The following is a 22048-nucleotide window of genomic DNA, read 5'->3' on the forward strand; positions in this document are numbered from 1 at the left end:
TACAGTAAATAGATATTTGGGTGTGCAACGCCAATACCTGAGACTATTCAAGTCTACGTGTTTTCCCCGACTATTTTTAGATTACAATGTTCCTGGGCTTATTATTTTTTCCCTCTCCCTCGCTCTCTGACTTACTATGGTGGTTTTGCGGAGCCTCTCCTTGTCTCCTCCCCGTCCTGACACCACACTGTCCTCCAGAGCAGGGGGGTTGGTGCCCACGCGGAACTTTCCAGACAAATTGCGGTAAAGGCGGCGAGCAGCACTCGGTGAGGACAAGCTGGCAGACTTGCGAGCCGAGACTGGCTGGTGGGCCTGGTCCCCTCTCATGGGCTGCGTCATTTTGGCCGAGTCAGCCCTATGGGAAAGATGGATGCATGGGAGACATGAGTGATAGGTGGGAGTAAGAAACAGAATCTGACATCTGGTACGATACATCACGCTGTAGGAGAAAGAGGGGAAAGAAAAGGTGCTGAGTACAAAATTCACTATGTGTTCGCTTCTCAAGTCTACCATAATATCTTACATCTTTGGGAAAGGTCACTGAAGTCATGACCAGCTGCTATAGCAATAGAGGAACAAAATACAAGGGAAGCAGAAACAAGCATTTTAGTTTACACTTACAGGTTTATCGAGATTCTACTTTATAAAATCAGTTTCTGCTTATAGAAACCAGCACATAAACTGCACAGCCGGCAGAAGGACCGGCGAGACCCCCATACAGAAGATAGGTCACATCAGTGGCAATGCATGCAACACTGATTGCTTAGAATGAGGGTTGCAAATTGGCTTGCAGACACACATCTGTGGGCAGTGCTAAAGCAACGTAATTAGTGCACTTTGTACGAGATTTGTCTATCAACTCAGAAGCTGATGCCGAGCTTCACTTTGCGGCCTAATTAACGCTAAGCTCTGTTATATTACCCAGTGGGAGTGGGGGCTAAAACACCAACGATCGAAAGCATGGTGATACATTACACTGATTTGCCAGATGGGCACCATGCTGACATTATCAGCTCTTACTCGCAGGTGGTGCACAGTCATCCTAAACTGGCAATGCCAGCCTTGGTAGCCGGTTTGCCAACGCTGCTCTGCAATATCATACGTTAGTCAAAAAGATCATCATCTCTTGCTGATGGTTTCTTGGCATGACTGGTATGAAGATTATACTGTTCCCTCTCCATTTTGCCATGGGAACTATGTGGACGGCAGTGTGTTTCTGGGGAGAGTCTGGCATGTAGCGCTCTCACACACTCAGCTGCTGAAGGAAATGTCATCAGGACTCTCCGGGCGCTGGTGATAAACTCTGTGTCGGGTCCCACCAAAGAGAAGCAGAGAGATAACTGAATTCCTCAAGGACGCCTTTTCAGCAGCCCTAGCTCTTGTTTAGTACACCTCTCCCGATATCTTATGAACTTGTTCCTCCTCTAATCATCTCCTCCCCACTCCGTCTAACGCCTACCCTTCTTTCTATTGCTGTTTCACTCTTACTCTTTATCCCCGTACTGTTTATATTTCCCAGTATTTCCCAAATTCTCTCCACACTGTCATCACCATGATTCAACACTTAATCCCGCATGTTTATAAACAACTAATTATCTGCTAATTGTCCACGCTGATTATTAAATAAACAAGTAGGTTTCCATGTGAGGTGTAAGATAACAACTAAGCAAAAACTTAGTAAGTAGATGAGAAATTTAACTGTTGCCTTGCTTGGTTACCTCAAAAAATGCTCACTTGTTGGCAGCCACACTGAGAAACATCATCAGATAAATACTGGTGATGTTGTTAAAAAGATAATGGTACTGGTTGAAGACACTACTGTAAATAAAGCTGTTAGTTTGGGCCATCTTGACACATGCCAAGAACAGATTTGCAAAGGTGAGAACATCTGTAGGAAAAATGTTATTTATACTCCCGCTCCACAATGGACGTGTGAGCCCAAATGAGTGTGCATACATACACACACTAACCCTCCCCCAACACACGTAGTTCGTACAACAGCTGACAGCGGCCTGCATTGTAGACTTTAAAGCGGGTCCAAGCCCCCGCAACAAGGCCTTTTTCACATGGCCAATACACCTAAAATACCCCCGATCCCCGTCCCTTCCCGCTCCGTCCCATCCATCTCCACTCCATCCCGTAATAGAGGCCTTATTTTAGACATCCTCGTGTTCCCGGCTGGGTCTAACCTATTCCAGGGTTCCAGATAAAGCGCGGCAGGTATTTGGAATAATTTTTCCATGGGCCTGGCCCGGAAGATAAAACAAGAGATATATTTGTAATGCGTGTGCTGGTATCCCATTTCAAAGAGAAAGCCCATTGGAATCCAGCTCCAGGCTTATTGTTATTTGCCTGAGATGGAACAGCCGACTTTTTTCTGTCGGCAGGATGGTGCCCCATCACTCTCTGACGACATTAGGGTGTGTGTAATGCGCTCTGTGTGTGTGCCCTGTGCTTTCAAAGGGATGTTGCATCCTACACATGAAATGGGGATGTCATTCCCCAATGACACAGCGCCCACACTAGAGAGAGAGAGAGATGAAACGTATAATGAATGGAGCCATTTAAAAATTATAAATAAATCAAATCAAATCCTAACAATTAAGCGTCACAGAAACAGAATCTATGATGAATGTATGTACGAACACCCTTGGAGAAACTATAGTACTGTGCAAAAGTCTTGAGCCATCTCTCATTTCAAGGAGCCAGACTTTGTTGTAAGGCTTTCTGACAGTCTTTCAACGTTTTTCTTTGGACATTGGCTGCTTTTTCACTCATTTTCAGTCCAGTCCTCCTGCCTGACCATTTTCATGTTTTTTTCCCCTCAGACAGCTACTTAACACTGACCTAACCCAAGGGATGAACCAGGGTTGTGTCCCACATAACAGACAACCTAGTGGAAAAAAGCATAATTTGTACTTGATGAAACAAAGTTATCAAAGATCTGACATAGGGCCTGAGAAATGCATCTGGTTCTTCAGAAGACCCATCTAATCTTCACAGTGGAAGGGTGGCTGTAAAAAAGCCACTCTTAGGAAAGGGAAGCAGGGAATAGGGCATCGAGGGCCGGTGTCCTGCAGGTTTTAGATGTGTCCTTTTTCCATTGCAGCTGATTTAAATGGCTAAATTACCTCCTCAACCTGTCTTGAAGTTCTCCAGAGGCCTGGTAATGAACTGATTCAGGTGTGTACACCCAGGGTGAGATCTAAAACCTGCAGGACACCGGCCCTCAAGGTCTGGAATTGGCTGGGCTAAGGTATGCCAAACTACACAAGAACAGAAATTTCTGGTTAAATCTGTCACGAGTCTGTATGAAGGAAGGCAGGAGAGAGGTACAAAAGTGAAGGCCTAAAGCCATGTGTAAACACGGTAGAGGCTCAGTCATAGTTTAGGGCTCAGCCAGTGGTGTTGGAGATCTTTTCAAAGTTGATTAAATTATATGGGCTATTTTGAGACTTTTGCACAGTAGTTTAATCATACTGAATACTGATGACCTGTCTATCAGTGACCTTAGTGTTGACTGAACATGAATGCACGTGTTTGGGCAGCTCAGATAAATGCTGAAAAAAAATCATTAAAACAACGAGTAGCATATTAAAACTGAAAAACTGACAGTTAAAGTTGGTGAAATTCACACTGATGCTGTTTCTGTTATAAAGTGGTAAATGCCAGGCATGTCCGCACCTTAAAGACCTCTAGGGCCCGGCAGTATGGCCCAAGAGAACAGTTTCTCCGACAATAAACATGAAGAACCAGATGTGCAAACTCAGACTCACAACACACAAATAACCATGCTTGAACCTACTTGAACTTGAACAAATCCAGACAGCGACTATTGCACACAATTTCCTACTGTTTTACCAGTTTTTGGGAAGCAGGAAGCAGTTGTTCTGGGAAACCAAAAGTCTCAACCTAAAAGCCAAGCTCCACGCTTGGCTCTTGATCAGTGCCACATCAAATACACCGAGCATGCTGCTGTGAACATCTATTAGGCCCACAAAAAAAATTAACACCCCCAAGTTGCAAACACACGTACATGCAGCATCCGCTTTATCAAACCATATCAAAAACAGCTTGGGCCTCCAGTCAGTGAGTCACATGTAAACAGAAACTTCACAAACACAGGGACACGGAGTCTAGACATTCACTTACTGTTTGACCGAAAGTCAAGATGGGAAAAACTATTATTTAAAGAAATGGTAAATAATTGTCAGTTAAAGCATTTGGGAGCCAACCGTAAACACGCAAATACCAGCATTTGTGTGCAGAAGGGCGTTTCACTGAACCTGGTAGCAGAATGGATAAACAGCAACTTCAATGAATCCATCCAACCGGGGGTGACAGATTCACCCATCCTCTCAATAATAATAATAATAATAATGTATTTTCTAGCAATCAATCTACCCGCAGCCACAACAGCTGTTCTTGTTCTGGTGGTTCAGTCTTGTGAGATTTGGGAATGAAAACACGTTCCCTCTCCCTCACCGTCACCAGCTTTGATTCCGACACATTTTTGCTGTTCCCCTCTCTTCCTTTGTTTCCCCGTCTTTCACACACAATTAGTTTGCCTCCTCTTCTTGTCACATAGTAACACGTTTTTGCCATTAGCTGCGCAAGTAACTCGGGGAAAAATTCAAAACAGTTGCTCGGATGTTTGTAACAAGGTAATGCACAAATAGTTAGGACAAATAGGAACGAGAATGCAAGAAGAAAAATGTTGTTGGCCACTGCTTTGTATTCCTATAAACACAGATAATGTCAAGATAAACTGGAAACAGTGGAAAATCTCTTTATATAACCACAATTTGCTATTGCAAAGTATGCATGTGCGTACATACGTGCCAGAAAAGGACATTACAGAGAGTGCTGCTCAAATTAGCTACAGCAGCACAAAGGAGGATCTATTGACAGTGAGGAGCAGACTACATAATTGCAGTAAAGCAAAGAGAACAGTACAAATAGATATGGACAGTGCTGTTTAAAAGGTTTGCCCTTAAAAGAGGCCCAGTATGCTACCTAAGGAGCAAACAGTCATTTGTTTTCCTTTCTTTCTTAAAATCACCTTAACATCCCTCTCTATCTCCATCCACACCCTCTCCCACTTCTCTCGCCCCCTTTTCCCACTCAACCCATCAAGGCCATCCAGTCCCAGTGTCTTCACCTTCAGTCTCCAATGCCACTCGCTCAAACTCCTTACTATGGCTAGTCAACTCCTACGAGAGCACATTAATGTGATTCCTGTTTGGCGGTGTACTTCTAACTGAAATTACTACGTATTACTCGACGTGTATAAGGTGATTGTCTCGACAAAATAACTGGAGACGGATGGATGGGTAGAGAAAGATGCAGAAATGGCAATAAGCAGCAGCAGAAGGACGGCGCTTGGGGAAAACAAGGTGGCGGGGAGTGAGGGAGGTATACGGGCGAAAGGAGAAAGTCACACAAACTCGTGCGCTCGCTCACACGCGCAAACACACACATACACAGAGTACGCTGGCTGCTCTAAATGTGGCTTGTAGAAGGAAATTCTGAAATCTGAGTCTTGGCACCAGACAGGCTGGAAGCAGCCAGGCTGCTAGAGGGAGAGCGAGAGAGAGAGAGAGAAAGTGGGGTTGGGTGGGAGGGAGGGTGGGTGGGCGGATTGGGAGGACGAGGGGAGTATTGCTAGAATTGCCTTGGCTCTTATCAGCTTATAGGCAACATGAGGCCACTGCAACACTCAGCCACATGCAGCCCCTCGTGCATACCGCATGATTTTGCAGAGACGATCAGAACAAGTCTACGACTCTTTTGGGTCAGAGTCTGTGTGTGAGGATTTACTGAGGGATGTATCAGGTGTGTGCATCCATTAAAAATAAAACACTTTTTTTTACAGTAATTCTTAAGGCAGAGTCAAATGTGGGTGGAATATCATTCCTGATATGCATTCAAAAAGAGGTCAAGTGGCCTGTAAGCAGCGCACCCAAGATTTGTAGTATATTAGAATGAAGTCATTGAGATGACAAACAGCACTGATAAGTGCAGAGTAAACATTGCTGTGTTTAATGAAGGGCTGCAGACAGCAACACTGAGTCTGGATTCTGCTGCGGATTCTGTTGTTTACATTAGAATAACACTGCAGCTTCAACTTTCCCGTTTTCATAATCTAGAGGCGCTACCTCATATATCACTGTTCTTGTAAAGTGGTATTTATTTGGTATTGTTAGCTCTGAGTGAGTCAGGGCTGCATTCTTGTAACCTATCTCGCACGGAGATAAAATCCGGGAAACTTGACTGTGATGAGCCCAAGTCTGTGCCGCCGACTGATACACGTCTGGTGTAACAGTCAAACAATTACTGAGCAGAAAAACAATTCACCACATGTAACTTACTTTCACATGTGTGCATATTTATTAAGCTGCCACAAAACCGTGCTTCATCCTCCCTCATTTTCTTTTTCTCATTTCTGCTTTTTCCACTCTTTTTTCCTCGCTTTCTCTTCTCCTCCCTTGGGAGAGTGGCAGAGAAGGGCTAGGCGGTCTGCTGTATGTTTAACCTTTGAAGTGGGCCTGCTGTGCCGAGCAAGGCCTGCCACCTGTTGGCTCTGTGTGTGCGCATGTGTTATGTGTGTGTGTGTACGCAGAGGTAAATCTCTCTAATTTTGATGAGCAGAGACAACAGCGGAGTCACCATGGGGATGTGATGTGGCGGGCGGTGGCCGACGTTCTCAGGAGGGAATGGGGGTGGACTTGCAAGGTGGGATCACCCACACACAAACATACACAAAACCCCCTCCCCTGTCAGAGGCTTGGTGACACTGTGTCTCCCACGGCGATCGTGGGTCCAGCCTGGGTGGCTCCAGACCTTCTGTATGTCTCTCAGTATGCATGTGTGTGTCTGAGTGTGTGTGTTTGTGTGTGACACCAATGGGGTTCCTGCCTGGGCCACCATATGCCACCCACCCAGCCAGAGAGAGGCTCTGGGCAGATGGGGGGGGGGGAGACCCTCGGCGACTGAAGCCACCAGTTGGCTCATTCTCTCAGTCACACGCCGGTCGGGCGCCATGTTTAAAGTCCCACGGCTATTTATCTGGGCTAGGGATGGAGGGAGGTGGTCGGATGGGTGGGGAGACCATTCTTACTGTGATAGATGCTTTGTAAAAAATGATAACACACATTCTCACACACATGTGCACTGTCCAAACTGGATGGACAGATGAATGATAGAGAGGATGGAAACACGAATGACATCATTGTGAGTGTCTGTGTGTGTCTGTTTGAGAAAATCACACATATATTATTATTATCCTTTATTTATCCAGGTGAAAGAAATTTAACTCTCATTTCCGAGAAAGACCTGGCCATATGCGAAAACAAACAAAAATATTAAACGCTGCACTGTACGCACGCACACACACACACAACCACATGCAAAGACATTTCCATGACTACACAGTGTGCTGATAGAGGAGGCACAACATGTTTGTGTGAAACAGCGAGTTTGGTTGTGAAACAACGCCACGATGCCACAAGCCGCATCATTCACATTCCACAGTGTGTCCTCTCTCCTGTCTTCCTCACCTCACCTCCAACCAGTCACAACAGATGCGCATCCCTGAGCCTGGTTCTGCCAGAGTTTTCTTCCTGTTAAAAGGGAGTTTTTCCTTCCCACAGTCACCAAGCGCTTGCTCATAGGGGGTTGTCTGATTGTTGGGGTTTTCTCTGGAGGTGGAACACTAAACTGTGCATAGCAGGAACATTATTAAATAACAATATAAACATTGTTGATCATTTAACGGAGACAAAAATCTGATGATGTGAGATAAACTTGGCTACTGCTAGCTGAGTGAGAGCTGGAAAATGAAAAGGAGAAAAAAGAGCTAAGAACAAATCCACTGATTTGTAAGTAAATTCGACTCTTTCCTGATTTTCAGAGTGCAAATTATTTTCCAAGACTACTTTAAATGAGGGGGTATAGTTCCTCAAGACTTGGCTGATTGCATAATTTTATTAACCATGCGTGATTATACTCTAACTCTCTGCACACGTATGCACAAGGAGAAACCAACACACTGACGCTACACATTTCTCTCGCGCTCTATCCAAGCTCTCAGTCTAGTTTTTAGATCTTTTCACCACTCTCTCTTGCTGTCTCTTTCCATCATCTTTTCAATCTGTCTTTTCATCTACTTCAGTCTCAATCAGTCAACCTCTCTCCAGTTTTCTTCTCTCTCCTTCTCTTCTTACCTATTTCAGTCTTCTCTGACTTTCCCAACTTCACCGTTTAAGTCTCACTCCCTCCTTCCCATTACACTCCATCCCTACTCCAGTCTTTCTGTGCCTGCGTGCTGAGTTGAGGTTTGGAGTGGAAACTAGAGTATCAAGTCCGAGACACACAGGACAAGAGGGAGCCAGCCTCATAAATCTCCCTTAGCGCAGCCCACAGCATCCAGTCGGGATTGTGTATGAGTGTGCTGCTGGTGCACGCACGGCTGAGGCTGGACATATATGTTTATATGTATTTGACACAACATTGTTAATCTGCTCAAGTGCATTTTTTTGCAAGCGTGTCTTTTTCTTTCACGTGCTTTGTGTCCGTGTTTATGTATGAGCATGAATGTGTAAGCAACCTTGGACTTATTCAAAAGCAGAGCTAGCAGAAATTCTGCACCTGCATGTGGACCAGAATCTGTAGTCTCATCCCACCAACAACTCAACCTCAACAAATGAACCTTGCGGCTCAATATTCAGAGAAAATTCTTTCACGCATTAAAAATAGTGTACAAAAGTCACTCGCCTTTTTTCAACTTGTTTCCCCTTATTGATTTCTTTTTATGCTAGAGCAAATAGTATATATTTTTTGCTGCCATCTTAAAAAAAGAAAGGAAAACTATCTGGACTTTGACTGGGCAACTGTAACCATGATTCTTTTCTTTTGTCAGCCATTCTATTGCAGATTAGCCTCTGCATTATGGCCGAACATCTCCACTTTGGTCTCATCTTTCTAAATGCCGTTGTTCCAGAAGTCTTGTGGTTTGTTCAGTTACAACTTTTCAAACCCAAGCTGTGCTGCCATGTTCTTTTTAAACAGAAGAAGCTTTCTCCTGGCAACCCTGTCAAACAAGCCACACTTGCTCAGCTGTTTTCTAATTGTACCGTCATGAAAGTTAACATGCTAAGTGAGGCCTGGAGTCTGACATGTAACTGTTTGTTTTCTGGGGGATTTCTCTGAGGATTGGATGGTCTAACCTTGGGGTGAATTTGTGGAGTCCTCACTGCAGAATGATGGACTTCTATAATCTTTCTCAGATTAATGGGCAGCAATCACCACTTCTTTAAGATCCCTACAAACTGGCAAAACCTTTACTTTTATAAAGGTGCTGATGATCAATTAACCAAGTCATCTGATGGCTGCTACTCTTAACTCCTGTGGAGGCAGTAAACCTGTGTTAAGCTTTACTTTGATGCTGATGGCTGGTCACTTGCAAACACTTCAGGCTTTAGTTGCCTAGGTAACAGTTTGTATGTCAATTAACAGTATCTCACATTTTCATTAGTAGTCACTTCAATCGCTCATGTGGAAGCTTCTCTGAACCGTCTTACTCAGGTCCCACCTCTCCAGTGGTTCTTTTGCCCATAGTCACTTGAAGTTGCTCAACATTTCTCGCTCTCTCTGCAAATCACTTTGTGGGACGCAGCTTAAGGGCGTACTTAGCTTTGTTTTAGCTTGACTCTAGGCTCTATAATAGCTTCAACTATATGTGTGCAGTCCACACAGGGTTTAGCATAATTAGTTTCCACGTGTCAAAAGCTTTTCAGTGTTTAAAACAATTTAATTCAGTCACAGAGCAGGAATAAAGTGTCACACATTCCAACAGAAGCAGGAGTCCACCCCACTCAGCAGTGATTTTTAACAGATCTTTAACATGTTCCGATCAAAATTTCTAAAGAGAAAAATCACAGGCATTTATAACCTCCTCATTAGTCCGTTTCGTTTGAACTGACAGCTCTCGGCTACAGAAGAAAGGAGAAAAATTTACAGAGAGAACGAAAATAAAAAGGAAAAAGCGAGGAATAATAAATCAAATTAGAACCAAATGCGGCAAGTGGCACAATCTCCAAAACCACTTTACACCCGGGCCCCCTGAGCATTGTCCTCCTTTTACCACTAAGACTTTGGTGATTTCTTAGTACTCTTTTTTTATTCCCTTTGTACACATTTCATAAGGATTAACACTTGGTAGCTCCCATTCACCCCTACACACCCAAAACAGCGCTAAGTATTACAATATGTGTTTGCTCATGTATGTGTGTGAGCATGAATAAGAAGGAGATATTTGAGTTAATATATTGACCGAGGGATAGGGCAGGCCAGTTTCTCTCCTAACATCAAAGTTCAGACGTCATCCTCAGAGTGCCGTCAGCTTGGAGTGATTCCTGAAGACACGGTGGCACCAGGCAGAGCGGAGGGCCTTCGGGGGATTGAGAGAATTTAAGCCTTCTAGCGCACGCTGACTAAAAACACAAGACAATCAAACACTTTCTGGTGTCGTACCAACTGCGCTCCTTCCTTTTCCAACTTTAATTTGTGAAGTGGATATAGTTTGATTACCAAACGTGGATGTTTAAGTACTTATGTATAGAGTTTCCTCGCCACGAGTACTGCAGGGGAAATGTTTTGGGAAATAAAAACTGCTTGGCTGATAGACATGGCTGTTTCTCTATTGCACTCAAGGGTTTTGGTGAAGGGTTAGAACTGCCTCTCTGTCACTATTAGAGAATAAAGTAATGAAGACTTACTTGCCGGCCTAGTGTTGCATCAGAAGCAGTATCCCTTTACAGCTCCAGTATTAACTCTCAGACTCTACCAGATGTCTCCTGTGTTCACGTAATACACAAAAAACAAGATAGCAAATACGCACACCAGTGCTAATCAAGACACCCCCATGCGATCTCAGAGGTCTGAAGCCTGAGTTTGAATGCTGATCTCATTACATGAAACTTTGTTCATGTTTAATATTGTAACCATTGCAACCATATACATTTTTTAAATAACGAAAAGCAGTCTTTTTATCTAAATAACAGATTTCCCCAAAGCCACCGTTTTAATTAAACATTCTGATTTCCATTGTATTTGCAGTGACTAGTAAAAGAAGATCAAATCAATCTTTGGCAATCATAAATTGTAACAGCTACCCTCTTATTTTGCCTTTAACACTTCTTAAAACTCTCACTCTCCACCCTCCTTCCACTATTTTCTCCAACCACATCCCCAGAGGCCATTTACTATGATTACCAATAACAATAACACTGCCATTATCTTTTACTATTGCATTTTCCCAAGGCTCTGCCAGCCTTTACAGACTTTAAGCTACAAAACGGCTCCCGTTTCAAGCTTGTATATGGGCTGCCTTGGCTCAGAATTCCCTTAATAGTCGCAGTTTGTTTGGGTATCTGACATGAATCGACATAAATGGCAATGGCCCACTAAATAAGATAGTAAAGCTTTAAGCCACCTGAGTCAGCCTTACTCCAGAGTGCTGCTGGCTGCTTTCCAGCTTGGTGTTTTATACAACCTTTGTTTCACTTTATAGTTAGAAGTTTTATTTTGAAAGCAGGGGGCAATGAGCAGAAAAACATAATGAAACCTTAATTTAAGAGCATATTTTTGTGGATAAAATCCTACATATTACACATTGATTACGGGGACACACATTCCAGGGAATTTGTTTTACTGCGTCTGGTTAAGAACACACAAGATTCTTCACTGATTAGTAAGGCTTGGAAAAATGGAAAACAATTACAGACTGCTGAGCTCTACTGGAAGATCAGCATGCAAAACATACAAAACGCCTTACTGTCCGAAAATTATACAGTACTATGCTAAATTCTTAAGCTTCCCCTCCTCTCTTCGTTTAGCTGATCCCTTTAGGGTTCATCATAGCAGATCAACTCCCACCATCTAACCCTGTCCTTTTCACCCTAACCTTTATTTTTCTAAGAAAAGTGGAAAATTGTAAAGTGCACACATACATTGAAATAAAAAATATAAACGAGCTGGCAAGTCATTATTTTGTATGGCCATCTGTATTCTTCAACACAGCCTGAACTCTATTACGCAGATATTGGGGTAATTTCTTTAAGTAGTCTTCAGGAATAGTTCTCCAGGCGTCCTGAAGGACATTCAAAGCTCTTCTTTGGATGTTTCTGCCTTTTGTTTTGATCTCTGTCAAGATGATCCCACACTGTCTCAATAATATTGAGGTTCAGGCTCTGGGGAGGCCAGTCCATGACGGATAGTGCTCCATTGTGTGTTTTTCTATTCTGGCATGCTTTTACTGCATTGGCAGTGTGTTTGGGGTCATAGTCATTCTGAAAAATGAAGCTGTTGCCAATCACACTCTTTCTAGACTGTACTGGAAGTGACTGGTGTGATTTGGTGCTCCATAAATTAAACTGAATTGAATTAAATTGAGTGGTGTGTTAAAATGTGATGGTATGTTTTTGGCATTCATAATTCCATCAGTTTTGACAAGCTCTCCAACACTACTGGCTGAACTGCATCCTTAAACCATGTCGGAGTCCTCACTTTAGACGCTCATTGCTGTACCTCTGTCCTGGCTTTCTCCATCCACAGTGACAAGGATTTGAGCCAAAAGTTTCACATTTGGATTTATCACTCCATCACACCTGCTGATTTTTCTTATTTAATTCAGACTTTTTTCCCTGTTTTCACTTCCTCAAGAATTGCTTTTTGACAGCCACCCTTCCACTTAAGACTATTTCTAATGAGCAGTTAACTGATTAGCTGAAGGGGCATCTCTTAAGCCCTCTCTCAGTTCTCTTTATCCTATTTCTCAAGCACATGACTCCATCGTGTTCATCGGCTTTAGATAGCTTTTAAGGGTTGCAATTTCTTCTTTTGGCTCACAATTATCCAGTTTCATTACATTTTTGGGACACATTCCATGCTATGCCAAAATATATTTAGATTTCTGTGTTTGTATAGACCAGAGGTGGGCAAGTCCAGGCCTCGAGGGCCGGTGTCCTGTGGGTTTTAGATGCGTCTTTGATCCAACACAGCTGATTTAAATGGCTAAATTACCTCCTCAACATGTCTTGAAGTTCTCCAGAGGCTTGGTAATGAACTCACCTCTGGTATAGACAGAACAAAGGTTCAACCCTTGAACTGAGTGTCTTCTTTAATCCTTAAATAATTCATAGGTCTGTGTTAAGTGGCTTAGCAAAAAACCTCAAAATCATCTAAAAATTGTTGGGTATAAGAAATGGACTGAAAATAAGTGGAAAAAGTAGCCAATGCCCAAAGAAAAGCTTTGAAAGATCTTCAGAAAGCCTGGAGAACTACAGACCAGACCAAGCCTGGTTTCTTCAAAGCAAATTACAAAGACATGAGGGGTGACTCAAGAATTTTGCACAGTACTGTATATATGGAAGAACTTTCATGAGTAATTGCAACTCATCACTGCGAACTACGCTAGGCAACATGGCATGAAACCACATAACATCACATACTTAACAAGTACACTGCTTAATCATGAATATTTTTGTGATGACATTTATCCCTGAGAAGTTCTCATTAACAATGATTAAAGCAAGACAGATTGTTTAGACTACAGGAAGTGCTGTAAATGTTGAACACTTTCAAATATGCAACTGACTGACACACATGTTTTCCTTTGGAGTCTGTTGATCACTATGCATTCCAGAGACGCTTTTTTGGCCCTGTCAAAGTTGGACCAACCTTGTTTCACCTCCCTGGAGCATGACTCAGGCCTCAACCTTGAATCTCTCCCCCTGGGGACCCCTTATTTATGATGTCACAAAAGGCCAGTCACACTCCTGTAACAGTGGCAGGGCCCGCAAAAAGTCAAAATCCAGCTGTAGTCAAGCCCCCCCTCATCCCTCTTGTAAATGAGCATGTCCAATCTACCCACTGAGTTTCATTAAAACCAGACCACATCAATCAGGGCCTGAACTTTAAAGGCCAGGTCCCTTCTCAAGCAGCATGGAAGAAAAACATGGAGCTGTTAAAGTAAAAGACCTCACACTGCACATACACTCTAACGCTCATTCACTTAACACCACATTTCTGCTGGCGGACCACACATCGCAATACTAGTCCGAGACCACACAGTTGGTCTCATAAGGCCAACAAAAGACCTCGTAAGACCTCACACCAGGCCCTAGCACGATTCGATAGGACCTCAGAAATTTAACACACCTGTAACTCCACAAAATGTAAAGTAACTGCCGAATAGCTACTGTAGTCCCTGCACAGTAATCATCGACCTAGAAAAATCTGGTGATTGGGGATTTTCTTACTTGACAAAATTGAGTGCAAAGGAAGTGTAAGGTCCTCTTAAACCTGTGCCTGTGCTCCCAAATGTAGGGAAAGCACAAAGGAAGAGCCAAGAATACATAGCAGGAAACTCAGGAGGCATGTCAGATGGACGAAAGGCAGGATCAATGGGCAGATAAATGAGTGTAAGCCAGGCAACAAGAGGGGAGACTGGGAAGGATTCCCATGGGTGGGGACTGGAAGGCAGCCTCGCAATGGAAAGCTTTCAAACTCCTTTCATCGGGTGCCTGAAGACTGGAGCTTTACAAGAGCAAGATGAGCCGGCGCCACTGGAGCATCTTGGCGCTCTTCAACGAAACCCAGACGCAGAGACAGAACAGGACCCTATCACCACTTTGCCCACCCTTTGCTCCCACCCCAGCCCCCCCCCAGTTTTCATCAACCTGAGACTTGACTTTGTAAACAGACATGACTCATTGCAGTTGTCTCTCTTTTCTTACATGTTATTTTTATTCAAAATTATACCCGTAACAACACTTAATATTTCACTTTACTAAATATTCTTTGCAGTGTGATACGTGTTTAGACCTTTTGCTACTGCTTCTTGCAATTTTTCATAATTTTTAACAGAAGATGAAAAAAACAGAAGTACAGCCTTTGACTTTTAGTGAAAGCATGTGAGTTCAGAAATTGCGAGACGGTCTTACCAGTCGACACTAAGAGATCGTCTCCTGTAGGATGGAGGCCTTTCTGATGAAGTCTTCTCTGCCTTCGCTGGTCGCTCTTTGAGGGATAGACGATGAGTAAATTTGGAGATTCCCGACTCTGACCTGGGCAACAGAAAAATTACAAAGAATAAGACTTAGTAGGACTGATTTAGACAAAGATCTTGGCCTACTTGCTTGGCAAGTCTTAAGAAATCTTTTCTCTTCTTTGACATGTATTATACATTCTTACACAGAAGTTCAGAAGCACTTAATATACTGCCAGGGTCAGCTTGCCCTGGTGCTTCACTGTTAACAACACCTTTTACTCAGCACTTAATATAAAAAATGGCTAATAAGAAACAAGCACAGGGACTGACATATAGCTGGTTTGCCAAAAAGTGTTCAGCAGAGGTTAAATACTGGCAGAGAGCATGAATATCTGAGAAAGATCGATTCACTCATGCCTCAGACTAAACTAGTTTTGCAGAAAGCGCACAATACTCAGTGGGAATGTAGTCCACGAAGTTGACAAACAGCGTAACAATGCTTCAGCTCCCAGAGGAAACATTAGGTTTCAGGGAAAGCCGCATACTTCCTGCCTCATTTTCTCGAAATCTTTTTCCACACGAAAAAAAAGTCAAACACATTTTAATATCCTCTACTGGGCTGCCAATGTCCCAGTTCAACTTTTTACTCAAAATTAAAAACAGGAAATGTAATATTCCATTCCAGCCCGGACACATTTGATGAGACTCAGCATTGCAATATTGCTGTGGTAACACTGGGGACTAATCAAAATGTAATATTATTCTCTATCAAAGAGCCAGGCTTGTAGAGGAACACCGCTGAAGGAGCACGTCATGTAAAAATTCTCAACAATTATTAAGCAAACTTTTAGATCAACATGGCCAAAGTGGACAACGATCCAAAGATAATTTTAAGGCAATTCAAAACCCTGCAGAAAAAAAAATACAGATGAGACAGGATTACATAGATGATGCCCAGGCGTTGTGCAGGATTATCCCCTTTCCCAATCTCACACACATGCTTTTTCCATTTCATTATGAAATGGTAAAACAATAATAATGGCTCATACATATTCACACACGTACATAGATCTCCTCTCAACCTGAGCCAAAAAGCATTTTAGTCTCCATGGTGAGCTCTGTTGGAGACAAACTACATGAATGGTTAGATCAAGATTTGTGCAGATGACAGAGGCGCTTCTTGCCACTCAAAAACAAGACTTGCATCTGCCATCACTCTTGTGGATTTATGTGAGATGCTTCAGAAATTACTGTGAGCATAAGGCTTTGATAAAAGAAAAGATTAATAAAAGCATATACAACAGTTCATGGCATTACCGGATTGCTGAAAAGTGAGACGTGATATGGATGAATGAGAGTGTGGTGATTCACCCCGTTCCACCTAATTAAACTGCTTGAATGGCATAAGATCACGTGTATTTTTATTAATTTTTTACTTTTGATGAAGACGTCTGAGAGGCTTTTGAATGAGTAATTTGTATGATTTTGCCCAGGAGACTGCTTTGTTGTACAAAGGAGACAGAAGGTCTGAGTGTATCCTGACAAGTGTAATGCATCTATGAGGGAGGACTCAGATCTAAGAGAATGATTACTTAAAAACATGAAATTTGGATCCAGACCTTTGTTGCATCACAGACCTTTACATATTCCCCATTGCTGCAAATGAAAGACTGATGTGAGCTTGAAAATTCAATTCAGTGAAACATTACAAGATAACCTGCCTCTCTGACTTCTTCTTCTGATTTCTTTCTTCTTTTTTTAAAGTTATAATAAGAAAGACTTTTAGTTTAAAAACACAACAGCAATTTAAAAATAAATGAAATACAGTGACACTGTTGTTAACATGCTAACCAGCCAGTAGTAACATAAAACTCAAATTAGATTTCAAACTGAGACAACTAGAATTTGACCGATATAAGATTTCAAGACCAAATCTAATAGTTTGGTGATTTAAATCAAATAGTGCAACTTTTCTTTCTTTTAGACACACGAAACATAAACAGATTTATCTAACATGTTTTATGTGAATTATTATTTGATACGTGTTATGTGTATTATATATTTATAAGTCATTACTTAGATAACATGACTACGCAGTTTCATAAGTAATGCATGACTTTATTGTAACAAGTTGTTTAAGAATCAGTTATTCTTTGTCTGACTGTTGTTGCTTTTGGTGTTCTTGTTGACAAATAGGGAAGTTGCAGTGTGCACTCTGGTGGACAAACTATGTAACCTCAACACTCATAAAATGGTTGAAGGGTGTTTCACCTATCACTTCTTTAGTTTTTACAAATATTGTCATCGGCTGTTATAAATGCTAATGCCAATATTTCGGCAAACAAAGCTAATTGCCCGACCCCCGCCTTTATACACTATATTGACAGAAGTATCCACTTGTCTGCCTTCACATGCATATGAACTTGAGTGACATTCTATTCTTAATCTATATGGTTTAATATGATGTTGACCCATGCTTGACATATAACCAATGTTTAGGAGTGTGTTTATGGGAATTTTTGAGCATTTTCCTGGAAGAGCATTTGTGAGATCAGACACTGATGCTGAATAAGAAGGTCTGGACCACAATTTTCCACTCCAATTCATTGAGGTCAGGACTCTGTGCAGGTCAGTCAAGTTCTTTCACAACAAACTTGCTCATCCATGTCATTATGGACCTTTGCTTTGTGCACTGGTGTTCAGTCATGTTGGAACAGTAAGGGGGCATCCCCAAACCTCTCCAACAAAGTTGGGAGCATAAAATTGTCCAAAATGCGTTGGCATGCTGAAGCATTACGAGTTCTTTTCATTGGAACGAAGGCCGCATGAAGTTTGGCGGTCTGTAGCGATAGACTCTGCAGAACGTTGGCCACTATGAACCTGGACATTACCTGATCCCATTCTGTGATTTTGCATGGCCTACAATCCTAGTTACTGTTGTTTCCAATCACTTCCACTTTTTTATAATACCACTAACAGTTGACTGTGGAATATTTTGTAAAGAGGAAATTTTACAACTGGACTGTCGCACAGGTGGCATTCCACAGTGGAATTCACCGAGCTCCTGAGCGCGACTCGTTCTTTCACAAATGTTCGTAGAAGCAATCTGCATGCCTATGTGCTTGACTTTTTACCCCCGTGGTCATGGAAGTGAGTGGAACATCTGAATTCAGTGATTTGGATGGGTGAGTGAACACGTCTGGCAATATAGTGTATACCAGTCAGGGTTGAGAGACAACCTTATGTCTATTCTGCCCTCAGTATAGACATATTTATCACTTTTACATCTTAACCAGTGAACAAAATGAAAAGGAACTACTGGAGAGCGGCATGGCCAACAGATAAGATGGATGATTAAGGCTTTTTTTTGGCTTAACATGGACAACCACTCTCTTGCTACACTTAACACTCCTTCCCACTCTCTTTTTGACATTTCCTTCCATTAGGCAATGCCGAAAACTAGAGGCCCGGTCTCCTCTGCAAGCCAACGTTAACCCGCAGATCAGATTTCTGTGCTTTGGCAGTGTCTTCTACACTGATGTCAATGTTAAAACTCAAGTATATGAACACCAAGATGAAAGTGATTTCTGCATCTCAGGGCTGATTAAAGGGGTAATTTCTTCAACCTCTTCTCCTACACCATTTTCTACACATTGTGCCTTTAAAAAGACATGAAGACAAACATCTAATGCGACTAATTAATTACCAGTGTTATTTTCCCCCTCATTCCAACCAGTCCACATCCAGGACAGGCACCATTAACCAACAAAGAAAGTTTTCCTTCGTAATTGCAAAACATTTCTTTTTGATTAAAGACAACTTCTGAAAATTTGCTCTGATGCTGTGCAAGTTATTTCTCTTCAGACCAGCTGCCATAAGCTGAGATGAAAATGCAGTTCTTGTTCAAAATGACCTCATGCTATGGCTTATCTAGTAGAATAACAACAAGCCTTACTGCCTGTGTTCCCACTCCTACACCCTCAACTACTGTTTCCTGACCCAACGCCAACATCTCCAAAGAGCTGGTTGACCTCTAAGACAAAGAGACATATTTTCCTGTATGAATCACACAAATGGGGTGTGGGATTTTAGTCATATGGCAGAGAAACCCCTAATTGACGGCATTAAGCTAGGCTGGGCTTCTTCTTCTTCTTCAAGGGCTTTTAATTAAATTAGCACACAGGCTACTGCCAACAACTGACGCTGATGTCTGTTTTCATAAAGTGTGGACTTGACTAGTCTGTAAAATTCTGATTTATGAATAGATTTCAGGAGCGAGGGGTTTGGCTCATCATCGGTTGTTAATGAGTGATTTACTTTTTATGGATCTAATACGTTTATTTGGTGATTTACATAAAGAATTCAGTGTAAAAACTTCAAACAAACCTTTGGATCAAATGCATGACATGTACTGACCGTAGGATAAAAACTTCAATGCCATGAAAACACATAGGATCATGACTTCAAAGACACGGGGACCAGTGGACACAGAAGAGGACTCAGGGAATCCCTTTGAGGGGTTTACAGGAAAACTGCACATGCGAAGCAGGTGGGTCTGAGTGGAGGGGGATCTGCTGGCAACTGGCTGCCCCTTGGCTCCCTGAGAGCGTCAATGCTGGCTCCACCCCATGCAGCTGTCCCTGATAACATCACCACAGAAGGCATATTGCGATGATGCAATCCCCTTGGAGGCCCAGGATATCCCGGTCGATTATCCTCTCATCAGAATTACATTTTCTCTTTCATTTTCCTGGTGTTGATTACAGTTAGAAAAATCAATGATTTGATTGATCATTTTTCATTACAAAATTGACACTGGAGGAGGGTGGGTTATCCACACGCAACCGATGACATTTTTAATCTATACCACGACCATGAAAATGCAGACAAAGGAACGAGATGACGCAAATGCACTTGCTGAGCTTCCCTGTCCTCTTTGAAAACTTCTGAATGGCGTCATACCTGTGTGTCAGTCCTCTTTTGCTTGAAACATAGAACATAGAAAAACAACAAGCACTCCGCCAAAGCAGCTCATTCTTTGGGCAAAATGTACTTTTAAGTTGTTCTGTTCTATTCTTTTGGAGTTTAAGAATCTGGTAGTGCAGTATGAACGTGTAGCATTCATTTAATTGTTTAGTAAATCTGTTTAAATACTTCTTTTATTTAAAAAAAAAAGTTATTCAGGAACATCGTACATGCATTCAAACTGTTGTGTATTCAAAAAGTTATAACCTGTGACTGTACTGTACATAAAAAAGTGATAATAAAATAACATGGCAATAAGAAACTGTTTTAATAGCTCTATATAGCAATTTAAGAACTTTGACCGTCAGATCAAAGTGACAATTTACCTTGAAGGAAAAGTCAGAGGTCAAATATGACATTTCTAAAATCTTTATACAATACTCTCTATATGTTGACAATATGCACCACAATTGTAAGAATCATAGTTTCTAGTTTTTAAGTCTTTTTGTCAGTTTTCAAACAATAAAGCACTAAGTTGACTTTGAAGAACTTCTTGGATATGAGCCGAATATTACTGGATTGTTAGCATGACTCCACTCTACACCCCGACAAACTTTGATCAGAACTCATTCAAAAGTTGTCTAATGACACGCACGCAACCAAAAAAAACTTCTTGGAGGAGCTAACTGAGTTATTTCAGCCTCCGTAAAGCATGGATACAGAACACTCTCTGAGCAAAAACCATGTGTGCGCTGACAGGATCCCCTGCAGTGGATGCTTTCTTTTCTACTGTTGTCTTTGATTGCATCCATATATGTATATTCATATGAATTCTTTCGTTATTATTTTTTAGATTTTATGTGAATCTGTTGTGCAGCAGGTGAAGGTGGAGGAATCCATTTTATCTTTATACATACCAACCCATATACTGTTTTACTTTATATCTTTTACCTGCAATGCAGGGGTGTCAAAATCAGTTTAGCTTGTAGACCACATGCGGCCCCTTTGATTTTAAGTGGGTCAAACCAGTGAAGTTGTCTTTTTCTGTTATTGCAAAATTTAACTACACATTTAATTCTTGAGCTACAGTACATCTCTTTTATACTGTGCTAGTAAATCAAAGAAAACTATCAGCGTGACTCTTTGGGGTTAACGTATAAGAAATCAGTGCATTAAAAATGTTCTGGTAGCTCATTGCCCAGACTGTTCTGTAATTCAGTAAGTTTTTTTTAAAATTCCACATAGGAGGTTATCAGTTATCAGAAAATTATCAGTAGGAAAAGTTGTAAATCTTATGAAAATACAGTTAAAAGTCCAAAAATCTATGCCCTCCTTCACTTTTTCCAAAGCCTTCTGGGATTAGAGTCTTTACCAGACAGTTGCTGAAACATCTCATCAACTGTTTGACGGATGGCCTCGAAAATGTAAAGAGACTTGTGGTTATAAGAAAATAAAGCCTAAAGAATTTGGTAATGCCCTGACTTTTCTTCTAGCACAAAACATTAGGTTCAAATTCTTGCATATTAATGAAATCTCTTGCCAACTACCGGATGGATTGTTTTAAGCTTCACTATAGATATCCTTACCCTGAGGATGAGTCCTAATAACATGTGGTTCCCATATTGATGGATTGACATTAATTTTTGTACAGCCATGCATAGCTCGAAGACATTGTGTTCTAATCACTTTCAGTTATCTGTTGCTTTCCCTCTAGTTCACTATGGGCCCGAAATGTTTCAACAGCTTTGTGATGGATTTCTATAAAATCCAGATACTCGATGCAGAATGAACCGTAATAACGTAGCACCCAGTTTTCTATTTAAACTGCTTACATATAGAGAATTTTAAAGCTCAAATGCTGACAAAATTCTAGTCTTGGTGGTTCTTTAAGCATTAACTGGCTAATGTTAGCATTTTTTTTTTTTACTAAGATAGTACAGACCCTGGCCTCAAGTGGCTACCTGTACATAGGAAGAAACTAGCAGCTACATACTGTAGCTGCTAGTGATCTAATCTCAATAAAATTAAGTA

General features: G+C 41.7%; 1 protein-coding gene across 2 annotated transcripts in view; it reads right to left on the reverse strand.

Moving 5' to 3' along the window:
* Positions 1-22048, reverse strand: part of ankfn1b (ankyrin repeat and fibronectin type III domain containing 1b) — a 160426-nt gene that overhangs the window by 24410 nt on the left and 113968 nt on the right. For both annotated transcript variants that reach the window (XM_085416213.1, XM_085416214.1), the window contains 2 exons: positions 15006-15128; positions 136-355 (listed from right to left, as the gene is read on the reverse strand). In XM_085416213.1, coding sequence (XP_085272339.1) covers positions 136-355; positions 15006-15128 — 343 coding nt within the window. The remainder of the gene's footprint in view (positions 1-135; positions 356-15005; positions 15129-22048) is intronic.

This window comes from Rhamphochromis longiceps, linkage group LG8, assembly GCF_057381845.1.
Source record: "Rhamphochromis longiceps isolate RC_006_pf linkage group LG8, R_longiceps_female_GT1.1, whole genome shotgun sequence".
Classification (NCBI taxonomy): Eukaryota; Metazoa; Chordata; class Actinopteri; order Cichliformes; family Cichlidae; genus Rhamphochromis; species Rhamphochromis longiceps.